The following is a 24,931-nucleotide window of genomic DNA, read 5'->3' on the forward strand; positions in this document are numbered from 1 at the left end:
CTTGCACGCTTGGAACCAGAACACTGCATCTCCTGCTTCGGCAGGTACAGATGTCACTCCAGCTGGGAAAGCTGGCAACATATTATAATGATGGTGAGAGATTCTGAAAAAGGGAAATCCTTTTAAATGGTCTCATGATGTGTGTTTGATTCTGCTCCATCATTCTACATTGAGTGCCCTTTACTATAGATTTAGCAGCATACAGTACTTCACTATATACAGTAGTGTTTAATTTATGTGGGGGCTCAAACGAAATACTATAAAAGGACGTTTCTTTAAAAAAAAAAAAAAACAATGTTAAAATCAAATGCCCTATTCATTATTAACAGACACGTCTCTGTTTTAAGCTTCTGTCGGAACGAACTGCTACTTACCTGTAACAAGTAAGCATTGTTAAAACAAAATCGCTCCTTGTGGCAAGAATGGGAACATTAATTGTATGCGTTTTCACTGAGAGAATGTGAAAAGGAGGTCAAACTTGAAAACTGTGTCTCACTCTGAACATATGCTATTTACTTCTGGAGCCGAAGACCGATGGAGAATGTAATCAGTTACACAGTAAACATTTTGTGCCAGGATTGCGTGAAATGCCGGAGCTGTAGTGCCAGAGCTGACATAAGAATGCTTTGGAAAATTAACTTCTAACTGTGAAATGGAAAAAAAAAAAGCTTTGGCTTTGCCACCCATCATCATGTCATGACTTGAAAATGTAGTCTGCTGGTTTAGTGAAAACAGACCGAGTTAGACTGGTGGCGGTTTGAAATAGAGGAGCAGCTGTTTCCTGAAGCAATACTACGGAAAGAAAGGTGGGAGTTTTCTTTGTATTGCTTGTTGGGCATGTATAGGGAAAGGGAAATAAGGACCAAAACTTGCACATAAATAAATACATGTATGTTTTTTGTTTGTTTGTTTGTTTGTTTTTTAAAGTAATCGCATCATTACAAAAGTTGTAATATTGTTTTTGTTTCTGAAATTGCAAATTGTTATTTAGGTTTCAATGGGTACCAATCCGCACAGATCTGCTGCTGTGTGTGGTTAACGTTGCTGTATAAATTTGAGTGATTGCATTTATTCTGTTCTGTTTTCCCTCAATCTAAGTGTTCTGCTGTGTTTGTTGGCTATGTAATCTTTATCTGTAAAGTAGTGCAGAACGAGTTCGAGGGTTTTTGACGTGGCTGCAAAGTGTCCACTGTTGCGCAATGCCAAAATGTCCCGTTTAACAGGTTGACCACCACATAGATTTGCAAAATCTGTGGTTTATGTTTCTGTGTATATTTTCCCTGTCTATTGCCAGAGTTTTCAAAGAGGTCGCAGGAATTTGCACAAGGATGAATCATCACCAATCTCAGGACGACTCGTCATGTCTAACTCTGACCAGGTATTAATTGCAATGGCTTGTTTATTAGAAATGATCGTTTAATACTTTTTAACAAAACCTGGCTAATAATAATAATAATAATAATAATAATAATAATAATAATAATAATAATAATAATAGACAGCAAATAGTTAACAATTCGATTGTATATTGCTTTACATGAAGCTCTTAGCCTCTCATAGAACAGAACTATTGTTCATTCATGATAAACCCTCAGGTAATAAACGGGAAGGCTCCGATCACAGCATCTACCGGACATTAACAATTCAATTTGTAGTGCTTTATTGAACATAATCACCTTTATAATTACAGATTATTGGTACTATATTCTTAACATTTCAATGTATTATTGTTTGTAAGGATGCTTTTTAAAATATACTGGTTTTCTCTACAAATACTGAATAATACAACTTTTAAACCAATGAATACAAAATAAAACGAGTCTGCTTTACTAAAGGGCTGACTTGACTGGCCTGTACTCCCCTGAGAAGCTTCAGTTTGTTTTTTTAGAACATTTTACAGGACTGAGTAATCGCCCTGGATTGAATTCACCAACTAGATATCCCATCTCAATAGAATGAATAAAAAAGGGTGTTGACTTTCAATGTGAATGTGGTGAGTTGGTACTTAAAGGACAAGCTACAGCAGGATGATTTGCAGCCACAGTTTAAAATGGTCTTATGAGTTTACACAGGGGTTGTTAAATGCAACACAGTGCAAACACCTCTGTGTAAATTGTTTTGGTTCACATGCATGACTTGTTATGGAATTCCTGGAATGTATCCTGTCAAGTCAGTTTCAGTCGTGATGGGCAAGACAGCATATCTGACGGACTTTGATTAAAAAAGTAAGAGTAGGTAATTGGTTCCACAAGGACTGTGGCCCCAATGTATGTTTGGTGTGTTAAGGTCAGGAGGGAGATTGATAACCAGAACAGGCTAGGTAGAGTGTACAGGTCCAGAATATGCAAGCCAGACAGAAAAGATGAAAATATAAAAACCTGTGTCCGAAAGGTCAGACAATTGAACAGGAGTTCTGCTGGGGTTACCTACAACAAATAAATGTATTTGTACCACCACTGACCCTTTTCCCAGCATGCTTCAGATGTCAAAAATTAAATAAACACCTATACATTCCATAACATCACATTACAATATTCGTATTAAAATGCCTTTGATTTTTAAGTTTCAATTATAAAGCTGGCTGTGACTGATAATCCGTTGCTAGGAAATGGTATCACAGTCTTCCAAAAAGTTCTTAAGGATAAAATTCCAATCCTAGTATGAGCCTGTCAAACTGTGACGGCTCCCTGACCAGGCACTTATATGAACTAGTTTTATTGGCAAGGCTCTCCTGTAGATAAACTATCCATATTGAACTTTTAAATGGTAACTTGTTTAATTTGTTGTCATGCAAATGCTTCAAGAATTTGCAACGTATGCAATAAAATAAAAATAGATTAAACAAATGACATGACAGCTGTCACAAAAGGGAAGTTGTTAAACTAGTAAGAAATGCCTTAACTGGGAATGGGAAACTATACATGTTCCATGCAGCATTACTGAAATGGGCTTAGTGTCATTTTTGTTTTTCAAAATGTTGCTGCTCCTTTAATATCAGATTGGAAATTCCCAGTAGCTGTAGCGGTTCCAGTATCCAAATTAATAGTCATCTTTTGGCTTAATTGCAGAAAACATAAACTGCTTTGAGGTTTAGCAACGACTTCAGAAATATATGTTTTACACAGTGTATTCTTCTATCCAGGCAAATAAATATGTTTCTTGTTCATTTGAGGTTTTTTTTTTTTTTTTTTTTTTTTAAATAGGGAAAACATTTGCAAAGTTAAGATTATAAGAATTTATCTTAGATGCAAATTCAGCACTGTTCAGGTATATAGTAAGCTTAATTGTGGTTTTGTTCATCTTTTGAAAAAGAAAAATCATTAGATTGGACTTTGGGGCTTCATCCATTCACACTTGGGTATGTAATCTAACCTATCCTTTTATCATGTGATTATTGTTCTTGCAAGAACAGGCAGGGATTCCCGAAGCATAACCTCACTGAAGAAGTCCTAACCTCTCCCTTATTGTTATGTTGAGACTACCAAGACAGAAAACTACTGTTCTTGCATTCACTGAGTAAGTGTACACTTTCTATTAAGAGGGAAAAAAGGCACCATTGTTCTTTATTGAGAAAATAAATTGCTGGCCGTCCACACAAAAAAAGCCGTATGTTAGCAAAAGAGAAGTCTAGCTAACTTGGTTTGTACCGTCGCTGTGCTCGTTTTAGAGGAAAAGAGAACACTTTTCACGGACATCAAAGAATGCCTCATTCTCCCATAATGGAACAAAACAATGAAACTGAATTTCGTTTTGAAAGAAATGCTAATTTAGTCAAAACTCTGCCATTGTACACAAAGCTGCACTTACAGTAACTTTGTTGTTTTGAACCATTATGAGGATCGGGAGGGTCCCCAACCTGGCAAAAGCAGGGCCACGAGATGCGCAGCACAGCTTCACCTCCTGGCTGTCCGAAGTCGCTGGTCTTCGCTGGGGATTCTAGAGGGAGTGTTGCATTGGCTCTGGCTCTCCAGTGGGTTAGGGAAGCAAAACTGTCATGGACTGTTTCTCTTAGTTGTGCTACAACAGACCCTATCAGCCAGGCACCCAGTGAGCTTAGGCAGACACCTGCAGGGCTGGCCTTTGTCCTCCAGAGGCCCGTAGCTTGCTGGGTGTAAAAGAAAAAAATGGTTTGGTCATGACATCGGAGGACGCTCACTGAACCTTCAGTTCCCCTGTGCTGTGTAGGGAATTGCTGCAGTGAGGGGAACAAATAATTGGCCATTCTAAATTGGGGAGAAAATCAGCAGTTAAATAATTTAATTTATTTATCTAAATAAATAAAACATAAAAAAAACACTATCTTAGACCTAGTACTATTGCAAACCCTAACGACCAACTACAAAAAAAACAAAAAAAAAAACAAGTAGCCTTTGAATGGTAGGATATGTGACCTTCTGTTAGTCAGTCAGCTTCAAACATGATGAAGTGTAGTAATTTGCAACTACCAGGCTGTTAGTTGTTTTCTTTGTGATCTCTTCAGGCCTTTGAAAATAACATGTGTATTGCCAGCATAGGCTTTTAGGCATTAGGCTTTTGTGAGACAAGTTTCAAGTGCTGAGGGGATTTGAAAAATGTAATATGTTATCAACTGTGGGTAAATAAAATGGTAAATGACATTTCGCTCCATAAATCAGGGCAAGAAGAAAGCCTTGTCTTTGGAACAAAAATATACTTTACAAATGCAGTTCATGCTTAATTCTGGGTAGCTGTTTTGTCTAGGGAATACTGAGCCTTTTATGTTTTATGGAAAGTATGCCTTATGTGCCCCACAAGTGAAAAACAGACATTGTGGACAACATCCAGAACTCTGAATAATAGTTATTCTGTGTTAGAATGTAAATATAGCAAAATGACCATAAATCTCTAGATGCTAATCACTGTAGTAGTTTTGACCTCAGATCCAATATTTTTTGCATAATTTAGTTGGCAGCTTTTCTGTATGGTTTAGTCAAGCTGTCCCGCAGAAAACATGTGAAACGAGAAACTGGTATAAGTTGCACAGAGCTGCATGGTCCTTCGACGCTGTAGCTTTGAGGTGGCTGCATGGCGGGCTTGCAGAATGAGGGGGTGGCAGCGGTGGGCTGGGTTGAAATAAACAATAATTGGGCTTACCAAATTGGGGAGAAAATAAAAAACAAGTGCTTTGTAAGGCCACTGTTATACGTCAGAGAGCTGTACAATTACATTACTTTGTGAAAGCTTTTGAAGTCCCATGTGTAACTCCATAAACAAGCATCATAAGTGCCTGGCATTGTTTATGCTATGGCTGCTACCAAGCCACTAATTGTGCCCCGCACTGTCTAGACATGCTTATTTACTCTACTCTTACTACTACCATTTAATCTGACTGTTGAGTGTTTTTATTATAACATGGGTGTTAAGAGATACAAATGCACTTGGGGTCAGCAGATGAACAGACACTGAGAAAGATATGTTTACTGAAGTAGTAGGTTTGTTTTTTTTGTCTAACAACATCAAGTGATTATAATGCTACAATATCAACCCATCTCGTTTTATGATTGGCTATTACTGAGGTGTGTTGTACCATATATTTTAAAATGTAAGAACTGCTACTGTTTGCATTAAAGTGAATTACAAAATGACAAATATATATATATATATATATATATATATATATATATATATATATATATATATATATATATATATATATAGTCACCTGGACACAGCAAAGTACAATGTAAAACGTTTATCATTATAAAGCACAATGTATATTACTTTTAAAAGCGTCTTAAGAGCCCACTGGTGAACAAATTCTGCATACCTGATTATCTTTACAGCTGCATAAAAGACTATTGTACTGTATTGCATTATTTGGACATCATTATTATGTGATAAAGTGTGTCTTGTATATATCTTTCAGAACACTGTATGTTCTGTAACCATAATGTCATTAAGCAACTATTTTTTTTTTATCATAATGGAATACATGATTGTATTTCATGGTTTAAAACTGGTGTAACAGGTGGGACTAATCCACTCCTTACTAATCCTGTACAAATTACAAAAAAAAAATACTTGGAAAAGTCTATTTATACAATAGATACTAGGCTCTATCTACTCTTTAAGTGTAATACTCATTTATTTGTTTATTATTTTTGTGCAGCTTTGGATTTCTTTGACTATAAAGATTTCTTTGACTATATAAAGTCTGCTATTAACTAAAATCACCACAAGGTCCCCTTTCCAAGGCTATTGTTTTACACCAGCAAACCTGAAAAAAAAATACACTTCATTTAACACAAGATTTCATTTAACCAAAGCCCTGCACATAATTAAAAGGGGCAGGGCAAAGCCCTGCATGTAAACATAAATATATTGTTTAGTGATGGGAAAATGTATTGTTTTGTTGTAAAATGTGTGTTTGTATTTTGTGTTTAGGTAACACACAATGAATTATGATTTAAAAATGTATGGGGTTGTGTTTCGTTATAACAAGTGATTATTTGTTATTACTTAATTTAAACGTATTTTGTAATTATTTAAATATGACGGTGAGAAGCCATGTGTTATTATTTGGCAGCATGGATGGGGAAGCCCCATCTCAAAAACCCTATGTAGAAGGTGGTCATCTCCCAAATTAATTAATTGATTAATTTGTTGCTAATTAGAAGATGGTCACCAGTATAAAAAACTACAGTTTTCCTTGTTTCAAAGTGGATGTTAGAGAGGAGGAACGGGAGGGAGAGAGGAGAAAAACAAAACCAAAGTGAAAAACCAAAACAACTGTGCGACTGCTGGAAGATCCAGCGTATTTGTTTAATGTACCAACATGTATTTGTTTAATTTAATTTTTATGTGTGAGATTTGTTTTTGAACAACCTTTTTATTTTCACCCTGTGAGCTGTGACCTTTGTATGATCTTTTTATTTATTTTTGTGTTAAAATAAAAATAGCTGCGCAGTACGCTTCTGCACCTGAGTACTGTCTGTGTAGTCGTTGTTTCTGCCCTGATGTCACCACTCAGCCATCCCTGTCACATGTGGTGTCCAGCATAGGATTACCAGCGCCTCCTGGATTTAGACCAGACTAGGTACTGCGGGTAAATTTATTTTGAAGAAAATGTTATTTGTTTTTTTTTTAAACAAGAGGATGGGAAAGAAGGGAAGAAAGCAGAGTCAGCAACAGAAGCCCTAGGAGGAATGGAAGAGGAGGTGGTGGTGACGGGATCCAACCCGATGGGGACCTGCGGACTGGGCAACAGAACAGGAGCAGTGGAGGACTGAAGGGGCTTCCCTGTTCGCCTTGTGCCGTGTTCTGGCGTGACAGGGAGGACTGCCCCTATGTAGACCCACACTTCTGGGAGATCTATTCAGAGGGGAAGGTGTCAGGTGCACCTGAATGGTTTTGGCTCCTAGAACAGATGACCCCATCACCTCCAAAACCTAAGAGGGGAAAGCCCGACAGTCCTGTGTCCGAGTGGGAGAAGCCTGACTGTCCTACGCCATAGCTGGAGGATCCCGAATGTCCTACGCCTGAGTGGGATGAGCTCGAATGTCCTATACCCAAGTGGGAGGGGCCTGAACATTCTACACTCAAAAAGGGGGAGCCTGAGTGTCCAGCGCCCAAAAGGGGGGAGCCCGAGCATCCAACGCCCAGATGGGGGGAGTCGGTGTGTCCACAGCCCAAGAGGGGGGAGTCGGTGTGTCCGAAGCCCACAGTTCCAGGGCCCAAGCCACCAGCAGAGTGGATTACCTGATTACCTGCTGTGTCCACCTTCACCAACAGAGGGAGAGTGCCTGCTGTTTCCGCCTCCACCAGCAGAGGAAGAGTGCCTGCTGTTTCCAGCCTCCACCAGCAGAGGAAGAGTGCCTGCTGTTTCCACCTCCACCAGCAGAGGAAGAGTGCCTGCTTTTTCTGCCTCCACCAGCAGAGGAAGAGTGCCTGCTGTGTCCACCTCCACCAGCACAAGAGGGAGAAACCCTCCAGGACTACCTGCCGCTCCCATGTCCACTGCCATGGGAGGACTACCTGCAGCTCCCAGCACCACCACCAGGCGGAGAAGTGGAGTTCCCGCTGCCGCCTTCTTGGCTTCCCCTCCCGGTGTCACCTCCCAAGAGTCCACACCTGCCGTCGCCTTCCGAGGGACCGATCAGCCCTGTCCAGCACTGCCTAGGGCTGCAAAGCCTGCATCGCCTGGGGATGCCAGTTCACCACTGCCCGGGGATGCTTGGCACTCACCCTTATTATTTGTATTACGTTCTTGTTTTTTTATTTTCTTTCTCTGAGACTTGTATTTTTGATGGGAAGATTTACATTCACTTTATAAATGTAATTTGTCCAAAAGAAACCCACAAAAACCTGACCTTTCTGGTGGGATGATAATAGCTTTCATCTGCCTTCATGTTTATTCTGCCTGAGATCTGTGCTGTGTAAATGCAGTACTAGATATCTTTAATCTGGCCTGGTTGGTAGTGATGTTTTCAAGGTGATAAAGAATTCCAGTGACTGAGAATGGATACTAAATGTATCCTACATACTTTCCTTAACTCTGAGATTGTGGGGTAGAACAGTAAATACTTTACTGCATAAAAAAATCTGTTGCTTTTGATCCTTACTAAACTAAACATGTACAAAAAAACTCAGTCTTACACTAAATTTAACAAAGATACTATATTATGGAGTCACAGATTGTGGTGTGTCTCCCTTTATACTACCATTTTAATGTATTTATTTATTTTGTCAAGGTACCATATTGTAAGCGCCTCTGTGCTGTTATGCACAACAATACGAGACATTTGATATTACAAAATTACTGTCTGTGGTTGATATAAGCTACTCCTACATTCTGTTGACAGTTAGCTCAAGTTCAACAGGCACACATGATAAGCAATGGCAGTTTTTATTTGTGTTCTCCATGTTGGTCATGCATTTCATTTTTTTTTTCAAGCAAAATTATGCATATTAATTAAACTGATGAGTGGATACCAGAAGATGATCTAATTTGCAAAGCCAGTCAGATATTCAGAATTTTCAGGTTTCACTTGCATATGCAAATATCAGCTGGGGGATTGGAATGGCTGTGCCTCTAATTACTACATAAATAGCTTCTATTAACAAAACCAGTGCTGAAACAGCAGACACAGCTGTGAGAGCCACTCCTTGCAAAGCCATTATCCGTCTTCATTTGAAAACATTTGTAGTGCACAGTACATAGAGGAAAATCCTTCTGCAATGTACCAGAGCTAAACTCTGAGTAGTTAGCCAGGAGAGGCTTGGTTAAGTGCAACAATGTTAAAATGACTGTAACAAACAACTGCATGTACTTATATTCTTTAGCTGTGCTTGTGGAAGTGTGAAACACACAAAGCTGTAGAAAATGATTCTATTTTTATTAGGAAGTGTCACGGATGGCTTGAGTGGTGCATGTGGGTGGTGGTGTCAGGTTCAATAATCAGCAGTAAACACAGATGATACGGGGTGAAACTGAGATGCTATGGCTGCGATTAATGTGTTTAATAAAAGATTTCAACAAAACAGCACACGGCACTTGGGGCCAAAATAAATAGACAAACAAAACTGACTAATACTAAACACAGAGGACTAACAGACAAACGAACAAGTATCATTGCTGGTTCTTCCAGCATGAACTAGCAATTGTAATTTAACTTTTTTTTTCTCTCCTCTCAACATCCGTTCTCCACTCGCCGAACACACAACCGTGAGCGAGTGCTTCATGCCACTATAGATGCAGTTGTGCCGGGATTCATTCACTAATTAATTATTCACTTGAATCCCAGCAGGTGAACTAATTTGTGCAATCCTCATGCTGACATACTATTACATACTTTATCTTCAAGTGATTGTGCATTCCTCGTATCTAAATAAAACTAATATATATTACATCAGTCATGCTACACAGACCCATTTATATCCCGTGCATCAATACCTATTTTAGCACACCAACTTTAACACACCACATGCAACATATAAACACATAACACACACACACATATATATATATATATATATATATATATATATATATATATATATATATATATATACACACACACACACACTGTAATGGTAATAAAATGATAAATAAAATAAACTTACAGTAGTTTGAAAACACTTACTGTGCCTCAAGGTTTTAATATGAAAATGAACTTGTACATTATCTTCAGAAGTCTAAAGATTTTGGAAGCTATATTTTATACTAAGTAAGTTCAGCCCAGAACATTAAGCAGAAAGAAAATGGTAAATATAGCTTCTGTTTTATGTTGGCAGTAAGTAGATGCTGTATGCGCAATGGAGCTTTATCTCAAAATAATAGAAACAGTGTTTAGGATAGTGTAGAGAAAACAGTCAATTTGGCTCACTTATTTGAAGTAAATGTTTACTTCAGTTGTTAAAATAGGTATATATTATAAGGGTTTTGTAAAACTGGCATCCAGTGCTTGAGATTAAACTTTCTCTTGTGATAAATTGGTTTACATGACACTCTTAATGCACCCCATTTTTTTCTAGTCCTGCAAACATGCAGATGTATGCAGATAGCAGGCACCTGGTAAAACATTAGGTCCTTATATGTAAGTGCTCTGCTGATACAGTTTGCTAGTCAACATGCGACTGGATTGTACTGATTCTCTTAATGAGACTTCAAAGACGCCAGGTTGCAATTCAGATCTTAAACGAGCTAGGTATTGCAAATTACATCTTGCAGTAATTTTATGGACATGGAGACTGAACTGTTTTGTCAACCCCCGTCCTGGGAAATAAATCAATAAATAAATATAACATTTTTTGTTTGGATTTTATTATTTGAAGAGGTTATCAGAACTTAGCATACAGCTGTTTGTGAAAGTCTGCGATGGTAAACCCAAAGTGATGCTGTGGGAAAATAAAAAAAAAATCTGAGAAAAGTGGGAAAGGAAATGACATTTTCTCAGGAGGAAATATATAGGCCTGTAATCACATTTTATTTAATTTCTTCCCACATGCTGTTTGAGTAGTAACAGCCTTTCCAGTCCATTCCTAACCCTTCATTCTCATTGACCTCAGTTACAAACATTCCCAGCTGCTGCTGTGACTCTGCATTTCATGTGCCACGGGGGACCAACTCTTCCTCTCTCTAATGCACGGACAAGCCTGAGCAGCGCACTCCTGAGTTCAGTATTACCCTGAAATATCTACTATAAATGTAAGCACGTTTAGAGATTAGTACAATGATAGGAAGAGGACAAAACAGTGTAGAGTAACAGTGAGTCAAGTCCCAGTGTGATAGACTATATACAATTGAGTTAGAAATTAAGTATTTGAATTGTTTGTACATTCATATTTAATTGATATTTACAAGGAAATTTGTGTTTGGTAACACATGGTTTCTAATTGAATTTAAAATTGGTTATGGAGCTGCTTTTGAATATTCCTTCTGTTTTATTTGTGACCCGAGGATGCAGATACCGCTGTGTTCAGAGGACTGACTTATAAAACATTGCTTACATGTACAGTACTGCAGAATGAAGTACAATAGGTAAGATACATAATGAGTTAAAAGACGGTGTATGGAATCCCTTCAAGGTGTTCATAAAGTCTTCAGATACTTCCGCTGTACCTTATGCTGTATTCATCATGAATGATATACAAAAAAAATATTTTAATATCATGCTTAAAAGGTCAAGTTCATTTTGCAGGCAATGCTGTTTGTTGTGCTCCAAGCTTTATTTTTTAGAGAACTCGATTTTAAAACTAAAACTGAAGCATTAAAAAAAAAAAAAAAGTTTGTGCGCAGTACCATGTAGTGTTTACATTTAACCTCCCAGAGGCATGTTTGACATTGCTGACCCTTAATGCAGAAATATAAACTTGTATTCAGTTTTATTCAGAAATTAGTTCATAATCTTGGGTGTATAACATGTGTATAGAATGTCAGTCCAATGTCCAAAAAATAATTTGGTACCTACAATAATGTTGAAAGGTAATACCCATTTGACTTGTTCTGCATATTCTAGGAATGCTGTATTAAGATGTTAGATACAGTACTATAGGTAACCAAGGGACACAAAGTGCAGTTAAGCTAATGAGAAAGAATGTTGTTCCCCTAAAGCAGTAGTTTTTCCCACCTGCTGGAATGGGTGTGATAGTAAACCTAAAATTATATTTAAAATCAATAAGCAATGCGGTATTGTTTATACTGTTATCACAGATTTCACAATATATGTGACACCTGTTGCATATTAACTGCAGAGAAAAATGCAATTTTTTAAATTATTTGTTTATTTAGCAGACACCTTTATGGCAGCTTACAGAGAGGTATGTGAACATCTCACCTGAAAGACAGAGCACACAGAGGTTAAGTGACTTGCTTAGGGTCACCCAATGAGTCAGTGACTGAGTGAACCAAGGACCCCATGGTTACAAGCCCCTTTTCTTTAACCACTGGACCACACAGCCACCTATAATGTGTCAGTGCAATTTTTTTCTGCTTTAATAAATATTATGTTTAATGGTGAAATCTCTAGACCATGGTGTGGTGTGAGAAGAATACAGCCCAGTCAATAAGCTTCCACATTGTATTGTGCACTAATTGTTTCCCAAGATGCTGACAGCATTTTTATCTTTGCTCTGAAAACAACACTTTCTATTAGAAAACCATGGAGGAAAGCTCAAGAGATTTGATGTGCTGATCTTGTGCTTGTTTGTTTGCTCTGATTGTTCTTGCTGTGTAGGAAACTCCTGTGACTCATTGTGCATTGACACTCAAGGTCAAAACTTCCTGCATTCAAATCATTGGAATCTATCAGTTCTTTTCAATAGAAATGGGACCTTAATGTCATACTGTAAGACCACATTGTGAACCAGGGAAGAGGGCAAAAGGGCAACGTACATTATTTTGAGAGATAGCTTTGCATTATTTCACAAAATAATGTTTTGCATAAAACATGCTGATTGGAACCTGCTTGACCAAAGATCGCTCAGGCAAGGACAAAACAAGTAGTGTCACAATTTATCTTGGCAGTGCATACTTAGTTTTTTGAGATCTACGTACTGTATATATGATTAAACTTGCTGATTGGCTCACTTTATTTTAAACATGAAAATAACATAGAATTAAAAGAAAAATCTGTATTGTGTATTTGCCATGCTCAACCATAGATATGTTTCTTTTACCATATTTGACTATATTATTTTGTAGGTGATTCTTTCACTGTGGTTTACTACACTTCACATTGATTTTTACTGTTATTTGCAGTACTATAAAAAAATGGCCTTAACACTAGGCATAGGATACAATTCAGAATAATTTCATACTCACGTGCACAACAGGTCAGAACAGAGGTGTTCGGTTTTACACTCAAATATAATCTGATTGTGTGATTGTGTATCCATTTAGTATACACCATGTTAAAATCATATGGGGAAGTACACCTTATAATGCCTACTCTGTGCTCATTTGAAGTATTGAAGGGGTTATTCCTTGTAAACAAGGGCAGGTGAAAGCAAACATTTGATCACTGTACTGTTGACAATAATAACAGGGAGTTCAAAAAGAAATATATAGGCATATTTGTTTGTTTATTTAAATCAAGGTATGGAGGGAGCATTGAGATGTAAAAAAAACCATGTGTGGGCACTTCTGTTTGATCATCCCTCTATATTGAAGTTAGAAGATGTAGTCATTTATTAATTAACGATAAACAAATTGGATACACAAATGTTTGACATATATATTATATATATATATATATATATATATATATATTATATATCTATATATAGTATAATAAAAATTCATATATATATATATATATATATATTTTTTAATATCTTAAACATTTTGCATATAGGGAAATTACATTAGTACATGTAAGTGCTTGTATTTTGACAGAGATAATGTCAGTGTCATAATTGTTAGTTTAAAACCTATGATGAGCTAAAATATACCCATACCAATGCACCCAAAATTTAAAATAAACATATAGACTACTCCAATAGTGCTGTTTAAACAGCCATAGAGAAACAGAAGCACGGAAATAATTATAGAAATAAACAGGGATTTGCTTTTCAAAATACCAATCACATATAGATAAAGGAAATGAAATGCAATTTGAAAATAGTATTTTGTATTGTATTACAGCATTAATATTATGGCTGTTAGGTGTAGACATGTACAAAGCTAGGCAGTGACTGTTACTGCCTGGTTCTAGCAGGCTCTGTTTAATGTCATCACCTGCATCCTGACGTCTAATGAAAAGCAGATTGCCAGGAAAAATATCAGAGTGGGTTATATGCTGTGTCGTGTAGCTTGCCCGGTGAAAAGAGGTGATTTTACCAGACAGCTGGCACTGATTGATAGTGTTCCTGGACAGGTAGTGCGTGTTTACAAAAGTGAGGTGAAATGGGAAAGAAAACAGTGATAAAAATACACTTGTAAACAAAAAATAAAAATCATGTAACCAGGAAAAAATATTTTGGCTGAATGAAAAATTCTCACAAAGTAAGCCCCAGCTTGGGAAATTGGATGTTGTGCTTATTTTGGAATACAGCAGGTTTGTGCACACATGTGCACACATCATGGCCATATGTGTATTAACCTGAACTGTGTCAGATACATTGAATGCACTTTTCTGTATGGAAACTCCCCATTTGTCTCATTATGACATTTAATATTTAAAAAATGTATTTTAAAGGAGTGCTATTGTGTTACCTCTTTTTAGCTGTATTACCATTACTTCTGGTCTCCCTTGTATAGTGCTGAGAATATTATTCTATTATATCATCATCATCATCATCATCATCATCATCATCATCATCTTCAGCCTTTTTCAATCCACTGCTGGATGAAGGCCTCCTCAAGATTCTTCCACAAAATCCTGTCTGCTGCGTCCCTCATCCACGTTGCTCCGGTGTGTTTCCTAATTTCATCTTGCCATTTTCCTGGAGGTCTACTTCTTGGTGGCTTTATATCTCTTGTATCTCATTGGTCCAGCGATGGTCTGTTCTTCTTGCTGCGTGTCCGGCCCACTGCCATTTCAGTTTTTTCGCTCTTATAATAACATTTCATACTTTTCCTTCTTGTTATTCCTAGCATGCATCAGCAAAGCCTTGAAATATCATAACCAAGGACTGAACACACCAAACAGGCTGTGTCACATGACTAATTCAGTTTGTTCAAATGGCAAGGGCGACATGTACTGCTTTCAGCTATATATAAAAGCTACATTGGTATTTTGAAATTTAGTATTAATCACGAGTGGCAATCCAGGAAATATGTCAAGCTTTGACAGAAGGCTGACAGTAGGTGCTTGGTTGGTAGGTGCTTCGGTAATCAAGACTGCATTAATCGTTGATTTTTCAAAAACTTTAGTGCTATTCTGGTGAAAGTCTTTGCTTCGGATTTTCAAAACCAACGTTGTATATTTGCAATATCTAATCATTGACTTCTTGTGTGTTCACGTGTTCCCAAACCCTAATGACTGCATGTGGTATAAAAACTGTTGCTATCATGGTTTCTGTAAAATAAAATAATAACAAAATGAAATTTAGCATGCAGTTGTCTACCAGAAAACACAGTATAAGTAACTACCTGCAGGTAAAATAGGTGTTCAAACAACCAGACAGAAAAGACACTGTAAACGCCACTAGGCTGTTCAAAGCTGATTACCCCTACTTCACAATTGGCTGAAGAAGGATATATCCAGAGCAATGGCAAGGCATGGCAGACGTAAAGAGCTTTTTTTCAGAGCAGGTTATAGGGATATAAATACTATAGACAGATTTACTGACGTCACATGCAAGGCGGAGCCTTAAGGTGATTCGGTTTAGCATGTGGGAAACTAGCACTTTGTCTCTATTGAAAGAAAATATCTAATGGAAAAGTACACCAACTGAAAGGAATAGAGAGGTAAAATAATCTCAAATCAGAAAGCAAAGGGGATTTACAATAAGAACTTGTATTTAATAGTCCGATAACATTGGTTAAGTCAATATGGTCATTATTAACTACTCATGTGTGATTATTATATTTTGTGTGTGGCCATTTTACAATAGTGTGTTTTATCTGGTTTGACCTTCACGATATCAACTGACCTTCTGGTTAAATACGTACTGTGTTATCCAACATCCAGATCCTTGTGTAGTTTTTTAAGACTTTAAAATATGCTGTGTTTCTAGTGTACCAAGTGGTGACATACTCTTAATAGCGGAAGTAGCCTTTACCTCATACAACAACAGTTTGAAAAATGTCTGAGGTGTGTGAGAATGTGTCTTTCATTTAAAGAGTAAAGCAATAGTCCTCCGTACAATCCTGTATAAACTATGAATTAGACCGAAGAAAATATGAAAGAACGCAACAACTGACATTTTGGAATGTGGCGTTAATCTCAATTCTTAAAATACACCGGGCGTTTCAGATTTGATTTGTTTTGCAAATTGTTTGGGATTTCGTATTGCAAAGCCCACCTTTCCCCAGAGGACGCGTGATTACGACACATACAAATGGTTGGTAGATAATCAGTTCGATTTTGTGTATGGCTGCATTTGGATATTTTTTTGTTTGTTAAAAATATGCATAAACTCATAATTGTAGTACGTCGTTTCAACAAGGAGGAAGATATTTGACGCGTGTTTGAAACTCGCCAAACCCGACCAGAGATCTATCATACCACACACCTGGCAGGGTAGTTCAGTTGTGGATGTCGAAGTGATTGTAGTAGGTAATTTTATAGTTAGATTGGGGCGAATACTGTTTATCATTGTGACAATGGGAGCTGTTAATAAAGATAATGGCATGCATAATGTGTATCAGTTTTAGCGCGCATCCAATTATAATAAATTGGTAAAGGCAATTTCATTGTGTGCCTCGTTTTTCTGTTCGCATCGTTAGTTTTGTAATCACCAAAGAGGTCAAGAAGACATTAAATAGAAAACATTGGCACTGTTTTTCAAAGAAAACACACTTCCATTAGAATGTGTGGAATTCCTGTACGTTTAATGTATACAGTTTGCATGACATTCCATAAGTTTGGTGAGGTAGCATTTAATTGTAAAGGGGAATATATATATATATATATATATATATATATATATATATATATATATATATATATATATATATATATATATGTGTGTGTGTGTGGTGTGTATATTTTAAACAGGCAAATATCTTAAACATTTTGCATATAGGGAAATTACATTAGTACGGAAATATAGTACATTTATATCATTATATTAGTATTATATAATTATATAATACATATTAACATAATCTTTAACGGATAATACTCCATATTATGAGCTAAAAATATACCCTACCATATTATATATATTCTATATATATATATATATATAATATATATATATATAGATATGTATATCTATATAATATATAATAGATATATATAGATATATCTATTAGTATATATATATCTATTTAATATATATATATATATATATATATATATATATATATATATATATATATATATACACTTATATATGAACCTACTTGATAAACTACCGGGTGAATTCGTAAAACCACTTAAATTCGTTAAGGATTTATTTATTAAGTGGTTTATTGTCTACACGACAAATCAATGTGCAAGTAGGTTCTTGTCATTAAACATACGTTTGCTAATGTTACAGAAAAAGGGCGTTGGGGTGATTAGCCACTTCACTGGTGTGTGTTAGTACATGCATGGGATGTGTAAGCAAGCTTGCTTACTTAGCTCTCTTAAGGAAAGAAAGTCTGCTGCAGAGGTGAGTACAGTGCTTGTATATTAGATAGGTTGTAGTTACAAATTCCTACACAGTTGTTTTTAAACAGTAATACATTTTAAAATCGATCGAGTCTATTCACAGATCAAAGGTGACCTACTCGAGTAATAATAAAAAAAAAAAAAAAAAAAAAAACTTTTGCTACCTACGGGATCTATGTGTTCTGTTCTCCTGTTTAGTTGGGGAAACACGCGTTCTTGTGAATCTGGAAGTCGCGTTAAAATGTCAAACAAAAGTACTTATTTAATTGTTGTTACAAGATACAGTGTTTCCATCTTATAAGGTCTTTCTACACAACGTTGTTAGAAAAGTCTGTAGACTCAGCATATGCTTAAAAACGGTTGATTGTAATTCTTCTGTTCTTGTGAAGTAGAAGTTAAACTACTTTTATGTTTTTTCGTTTGTTTCTGGGACTGCCTCTAGTTTTAAAGGGGTTGTGCTTGTGTTTCTGACTTAATTTTAAAATCCAAGCTCTTTCTAACGACCAGAAAACAAGTGGGATTTTAAGTTTACTACAAATTATTTCGGATAAACTCGCAAATTAAAGCAAAACGCCACTGGGACACAGTCACTAATAATGTACTACATTGCACACAGTAATATGTTTTTCAGGATAATGACACAGAAAATATTCTATACATTTTTTATAGGAACTTTATGATTACATTTTAAAAAGTACTAAGTAACAAAAAAAAAAAAAAAAAAAAAAAAAACGATTTTATCAAGGGTTGTTGCTGTAAGTGTAAAATAGTGGCATGCAAAAATACTATTCTAATACTGTAATTTACAGAGCAAAGTTAGATACATGTGAGCTTGTAACTTCAGGAGAGAAGTTACCGTTTGGAAGTAGAGCGTTATATATAAGTTGCTAGTTAATATTTTGCAGGCACTACCTCTGTGACTGATGCCTGACTGATGCAAAGTCATGGCAGGGTAGGGAATATGACAATATAACAACCAGTTTAACAGATGTATGTCCAGAATGAATCTGTCTGACCAGTGTTATTGAGGGTTGCCCTTCTAAGCTCTTTATGACATCTTTTACATGCACTGAACTTTTTACAAACAGAAAAAAAGACAACACCATCATTACTCTGCTTAGTATATAGTGGAGTTATGTCAAAACACATAAAAAATGCCTCCCAAGCAGGGTCTACCAGTATACTCTGCAGGACCGTGATGTTCTTTGCAGGCAAAACTCTGGCAGCTGGTACTCCAGTAATTTCCCTAAAAACAATGTAAAGCAACTGAATAGACCAGTTTGTATTTACATTAGATACAAATATTGCAAAATACCACACTACCTCCTTATTTCTCTCTCTGACTAAGTCTCTTGATGTTTTATATAGATAGGAATAAATAGAGCATACTGATAATATATAGATAGAGAGAGAGAGAGAGAGAGAGAGAGAGAGAGAGAGAGAGAGAGATGAGAGAGAGAATTGCTGAAGGGCTCTGATACAGTACAATGTGGTAGTGTGGTAGATAATTTATAAAATAAATAATAAACACACATGGCTTTGTGCTATATTAAGTAGTCCTTTATTGGTATGGATGAACTACAGAAAAGTCAAGTTTTTTTATATATTGGTGGTCTGGTTTTGATTCTGTTGTATTTGGGAATTGAACTTGTAGTGTCTAATTCACTTCTGTGTCTCAAGATTAACACGTTGAGATACACGTCTGTTTGAGATTATGCACCTGGAGGTTTCAGTAACAGGTATAATGGCCCATGTAGACTGGCATTTTTCACATCCTTAATATTTCTATTGTCAAAATAACTGTATACATGTTGCCTGAGGTGAAATGTGAAACATGAAGCCCATTTTACTGCGATTCTGCTTTTATTTTGCAGGTCTTTAAATGAGCTTGAACTGTTTAAGGTTGTCCTGACGTGTTCGGATAAGTTATCTGTAGGGAGCGCCCTATTTTGTGACTGATGCTAAAGCAGTTGTGAAAGCCAGTCTTAATGTATGTAAATCTGGCTGTGAACGGTATCTTAATTGTGTATTCTCCGAAATTCCATCAAGGATCTTTTTGTTTAACATTTATGAGAACATATATACTTAAAGGGACAATTACAAAATTATCATTTTTGGGGAAGAATAATATTGCTGACTTTTCAGAATACAGGAGTTTTGTTATGTACATCTACAAATGGGGTGTGATTAAAAGACATGACTAGTGTGAAAATCTTCAGACCATATTGTACAATGAAAGTTTTTAGTCAGTAACTTTTCAAAACTAAATTGTTTGTCAAATTCTGTGATATGTCCCTCTTATTTTCAAAGAAGGGTATTGACTGACAGAGGGGTGCATCTTGTATTCACAAGGTTAGTTCAGCCATTTAAATCTCAAGGTCTAATCTACTTGACAGGGATGTAGTGCTATATTAAGAAGTGAGGGGTCACTATTATCTACCCTCATCCCTTAACCCTTATCCCATATCATGCCCCCTGCCGCCCCTGTTTCCTATGTGTAACACCCCACCCCCATATATTGAATGGTTTGGTCCAGAATCAGCCTTTCTTGCTGTCGTATTGAAACTACTTAAGAGCGAATGAAACTGATGTTTTGAAACGGAAGTGCATTTGTTTGCAAAAAAAAAAAAAAAAAAAATATGTAAGACCGCAGGTACCCTATTTGTTGCAATTGAGTTTTGTCTTTTAAATAAATATTTAGCTTATTTTATCAACTTTCTGATATATGGGTCTCAAAATATAAGAACTGTTCCAATTATTACATCTAATTGTAAAACTGTGACAGACACCTAAGCACAGCATGGATACAGGTTCCCTTTACCTGTCTTACTCATTATTCTAGACAAGGCACGCTATATTCAAATTTTTTTGTTGTTTCTCTGTCAAGGGTTTCTTGCAGCTGTTGTTTTCTTTGTTTGTTTGTATGGGTTATATACACATCTATAGCTATCTCCATATATTAATAGGAGCAAAACAGTTAAATATTCTACATGTGAAGTATGGAAGCAAGGGGTTGTTGCCCAAGAAGTGAGAGGTCGGCGCTTCCTGCCGACCCCGCAAGACTAAACCTCTGATGCTTGAATAGTATTTAAATATATTGCTTTCCTTCTGTATATGTTTGTGACTCTGTATTTCATCCCTGTCTGCAAGTATGCTACAGTAATTACAATTTCACTAAAAAGTAACATTTAGTCTAAATAACCAAGCAATAGTCACAGGTACAAGTACAGAAACATATGATATAACCTGCACTATTTCAAACGTACTTGACTCCAGGTCTGCTTCCTACTCTGGAATATCCCTACAGAAAAGTAATTCACACGAATCAGTGTAGAGGTAGTTGATTTTGAAAGACTGTGGTAGCTGGAAGCTTTCGTGTACTGCACAAGGATTAATGTCTCTGCTTCTGTACATTGTCACATGCCAATGCACTTTAAAGAAGACCCTAGGAATAGATTTAACAACTTTAAATGGGGAGGGGAAATGTGGTAATTATTAGGAATACCATCATACAGAAAGGAATCCTGATAGTTTTGTTCAGGTTTAAAATGTATTTTTATATTATTGCATCAATGTTAAACTGAAATAACCTTGAAAGACCTTGAAACTGAACTTTGTATTTGTGTATATAGTGGTGTGTGTTTTTTTTCTTTCTCTTCCTGATTGTATTGCCCAGCTGCTAGCCTCGACATAGGGACTTACAAAATATGAAATACCAAATGCAAAGTGTTATGCAAATGCCTGTTTTGTGATGGTAGAGTGTTGTGGTTAAACGTGTCACTTCAGTATATATCTTTTTTTATGAAGGAACATATTTGGAGGTGACTGAAGTAAAGTGTAACAGGATCTTTTGTGCTTGGCTTGGTGCATTTCTCATGTATTCTACCTATGAAGTGGACCCTCAGTTGCTGCTGCCTGCAGTATTTGCCTGTTAAATCATAGTGAAGTTTCTTGTCATGTCTTGAACATGCTCTTAATCTGAAACAGTGCCACTGCAAGCAAGCAGGCTTCATTTTCAAAGGCCAGCCCAATATGGTCATGTGAAGTCCAGTCACACTTTAACATAGACAGCTTTGTTCTGTTTAATCCAGCCCAGCCCTGCTATTTCATTTTAAGCATAACTTTGTTTCACCAACTGGCAGGCCTAAGAAATAAGGTAAAGTGAATATTGGAAAGGGGGAGGGGGGCGGGGGCGGGGGGAATAATAATTCGTCTATGTCCTCGGCTGTTTGGGGTGGGGCTGGAGGTGTTTTGAAACCATAGCTGTACATCTATATCTACACAAGACAATAATAGTAAACTGCTGTGTAGGATGAAAACATTTCTGGAATTCCAGCTTTGTCTGGTGTCAGTGGAAGATATTTCACACTGGAATTTAGATTTTCACTTGGGCAAGCATGTGGGGTGGGGAGGTCTAACGGGAAGATGCATACCCTGTTATCTGTTTTGGGCAAAAAGAAGTTCTTTGAATTTGAAGTTTTCTTAATCTTCTTGTTTAATAGGGACATGTCAACAATAATTTGGCCAGGATAATGAAGTTTGATTCTGTTTTTTATACTGTACAGGATGTCTTGGAGGTTGTTTTTATTCCAGATCTTGGGAGTTTACCCATTTGCCTGATTGTTAAATGATCTGCCTTCATAATAAATATTATGGAATTTGGCTTGCTTTGGAACGCTGTGGTTGAATTTTATGTATATATATATATATATTATTAAAAAAAATAACAAATGGGTAAATTGGGAAATATGCAAATTTCAGCATTACATATTGCTGGCTCTTGTAATGCTGTCAGCATTACAAGCGCCAGTAATATGTAATGCTGAAATTTGCATATTTCCCAATTTACCCATTTGTTCTCTAATCAGTGCATTCATTCCCCTTAACTCAAAAGCTACTTGGTTTTTACTTATCTCATCGATTCGTCTGTAGCGGGAATGGTTGCAGCATCTGTAATCCATGATTCTGGAGCTAAAGCTTTTTTGTAAGCAGTAATCCTCAAACTTCAACTGCTGTACGGTATTTCATGAGCCGTCAGACGTAGAGAGAGAAGTGACTATTTTCTGTTTCAAGTGATTCCCACTTATAATTTTGTTTCATTGTTGTTTTTTGTGTCTTGCCAATTCCTGCTTCAGAAATTCTTTAGAATGTTACTTTCTTGTCTGTGTGATTTTTAATATCCAGGTTTAAACCTACATCATTGCAAATGTTCATGTCTGGTACTGTACTAGAAGTGACTAGTTGTGTCATAAAAAAGTGACTAAAGAGAGAATAATCAGAAGCTACTGTTGTGCAGTTATTACTTATTGAAGTAAAAATATAACAATATAAAAGTAACAGATGGGTATATATGTGCTTTTCTGTGTACAATAGTGGTACAATGCAATTAAAAAATAATGTGGGCATAGACGACTTGTTTTTGTTGTACTGAACTATAGATAAAATAAGACTGTATATGAATATAACGCATGGGCCAAAGAATTAATTAGCCAGTCATGTTGGTTCAGGAGCTTGACTGCAAGCATATCAGTGCCTGACAAGGGGCAGCACACCTGTGGATTTAACAAAAATTACATGTTCTTCTACGTGAGTAATTAGATTTTGTCACAGTGTGAGTCTTTTGTGACAATAGTGCTGGAGCATAATTGAAACACAAGTGTGAAGGAGCCATAAAAGACAGTGAGAGAAACAAATCATATGTGTAATACAAAGTTTTGTATCAACAGAAAGGAAAAATACTGGGGATTTACAATGTCAAGCAGTCTGTAGGTAATCAATCAATCAATCAGTCTTTATTTTTATATAGCGCCTTTCATAGTGGACCACCATGACAAAGTGCTTTTGCAAGATGCAGTAACAAGAAGAAAATCCATAATAGTTTAAGTACAGAGAAATACATAATACATGATATACAGTCAAACAATGCCTAACACAATACAGTGAAAAATGCATAATACATGATATAGCAGCATAATACAAGAAATAGTAGCAACAACAATGTAGCTAATAGTAGGTGTCAGGCTTAAAGAGCATGGAAAGCAAGAGAGAACAAGTGGGTCTTGAGAGTTGATTTAAAGCGAGCGACGGTGGGAGCGTCACGCACCAAAGCTGGGAGAGAGTTCCAAAGAGTCGGAGCCATGAAGCTAAACGAGCGTTCTCCAAGTGTGCTGCACTTTTGCTTGGGTATAACAAGCAGGCCAGAGTAGGAGGACATAGTGGGTCAGCAGGTTGAGGAGGTACTGGGGACCTGTGTGATGAAGGACATTGTAGGTGAGCGGGAGAGTTTTGAAAGTAATCCTGAACTTTACAGGTAGCCAGTGCAGCTGGGCAAGACGGGTGATGATTTTACATTTTTGTTACATCTGGTAAGGATCCTGACAGCGGCATGCTGAACTAGCTGCAGTTGGTTTATGGTGCCGGCTGGGAGACTACCATAGAGAGAGTTGCAGTAGTCGAGTCGAGAGGAGACAAATGCATGAAAAGTATCGCCCCATCCGGGAGGGAAAGGTGGGGATGGACTTTGGGGGATAATGGCACTTTTTATTACACTTTTCCTACAAATATACAGTGTGTTAAGAAAGAATGACAATTTAAAAAGTTATGCTGGACAGTGCCCAATCAATTACACTACCTGGGAAACATGGAAAAATCCAGCATACACAAGGAAACGTGCTTCCTCATGTATTCTGGGCTTAAGATGGCAGATACTAGTTGGCTTGAAATCTGGGGCATACAGCCCATGCTCTTGCGGCTGTGTACAGTACGTGCTGTTTTTAGTATACAACAGCAGTCCTAGTTGTATTTTGTTCGGATAGGGTAGGTCCTTGCTGAAAACTAATGTCTTTGTAGCATGTATTCCTTCTAGAGTTAATGCATTTTGCAACCATGAGTGGAACATTCACAATCTAGCTTTCTGAAGAAGGCAGATTTAATTTATTGAAATTTTTGGTTTTGATTTTTTTTTTTTTTTTTTTTTTTCAAATTGAAGCCTGTCAACAGTATTGTGAAGATTAACAAACGCACACTTACTTGCTGTTACTTATCACCAAGCTATATTCTGATACTCTACGTAAAGTATTTGCAGTGAGTAGATGACACTAGACAGAAGGGATGATTTTTCTGTCTTGCCAGTGTTTGAGTGACTGCAAGTAATTGACAATATGGGGTATTTCGATTTGGAAAATGAGCAATACAAAAGCTGGAAAGAGATT

The 24,931-nt window shown here is 36.7% G+C and overlaps 1 protein-coding gene across 4 annotated transcripts in view; it reads left to right on the top strand.

Annotated features, from left to right (window-relative positions):
- Positions 1-279: 279 nt before the first annotated feature.
- LOC121322259 (cordon-bleu protein-like 1) overlaps positions 280-24,931 on the top strand; it is a 42,622-nt gene continuing 17,970 nt past the window's right edge. The window contains exons 1-2 of one of the 4 annotated variants that reach the window (XM_041261951.1): positions 280-806; positions 1,295-1,378. In XM_041261951.1, the coding sequence (XP_041117885.1) occupies positions 1,329-1,378 (50 nt within the window). In that variant the 5' untranslated portion in view covers positions 280-806; positions 1,295-1,328. Of the gene's footprint in view, positions 807-1,294; positions 1,379-15,773; positions 15,869-15,929; positions 16,465-17,559; positions 17,722-24,931 lie in introns of those variants that run through there. The other 3 variants (XM_041261952.1, XM_041261953.1, XM_041261950.1) reach the window with 3 other exon arrangements.

The sequence above is a fragment of the Polyodon spathula genome, chromosome 10, assembly GCF_017654505.1.
Source record: "Polyodon spathula isolate WHYD16114869_AA chromosome 10, ASM1765450v1, whole genome shotgun sequence".
Taxonomy (NCBI): Eukaryota; Metazoa; Chordata; class Actinopteri; order Acipenseriformes; family Polyodontidae; genus Polyodon; species Polyodon spathula.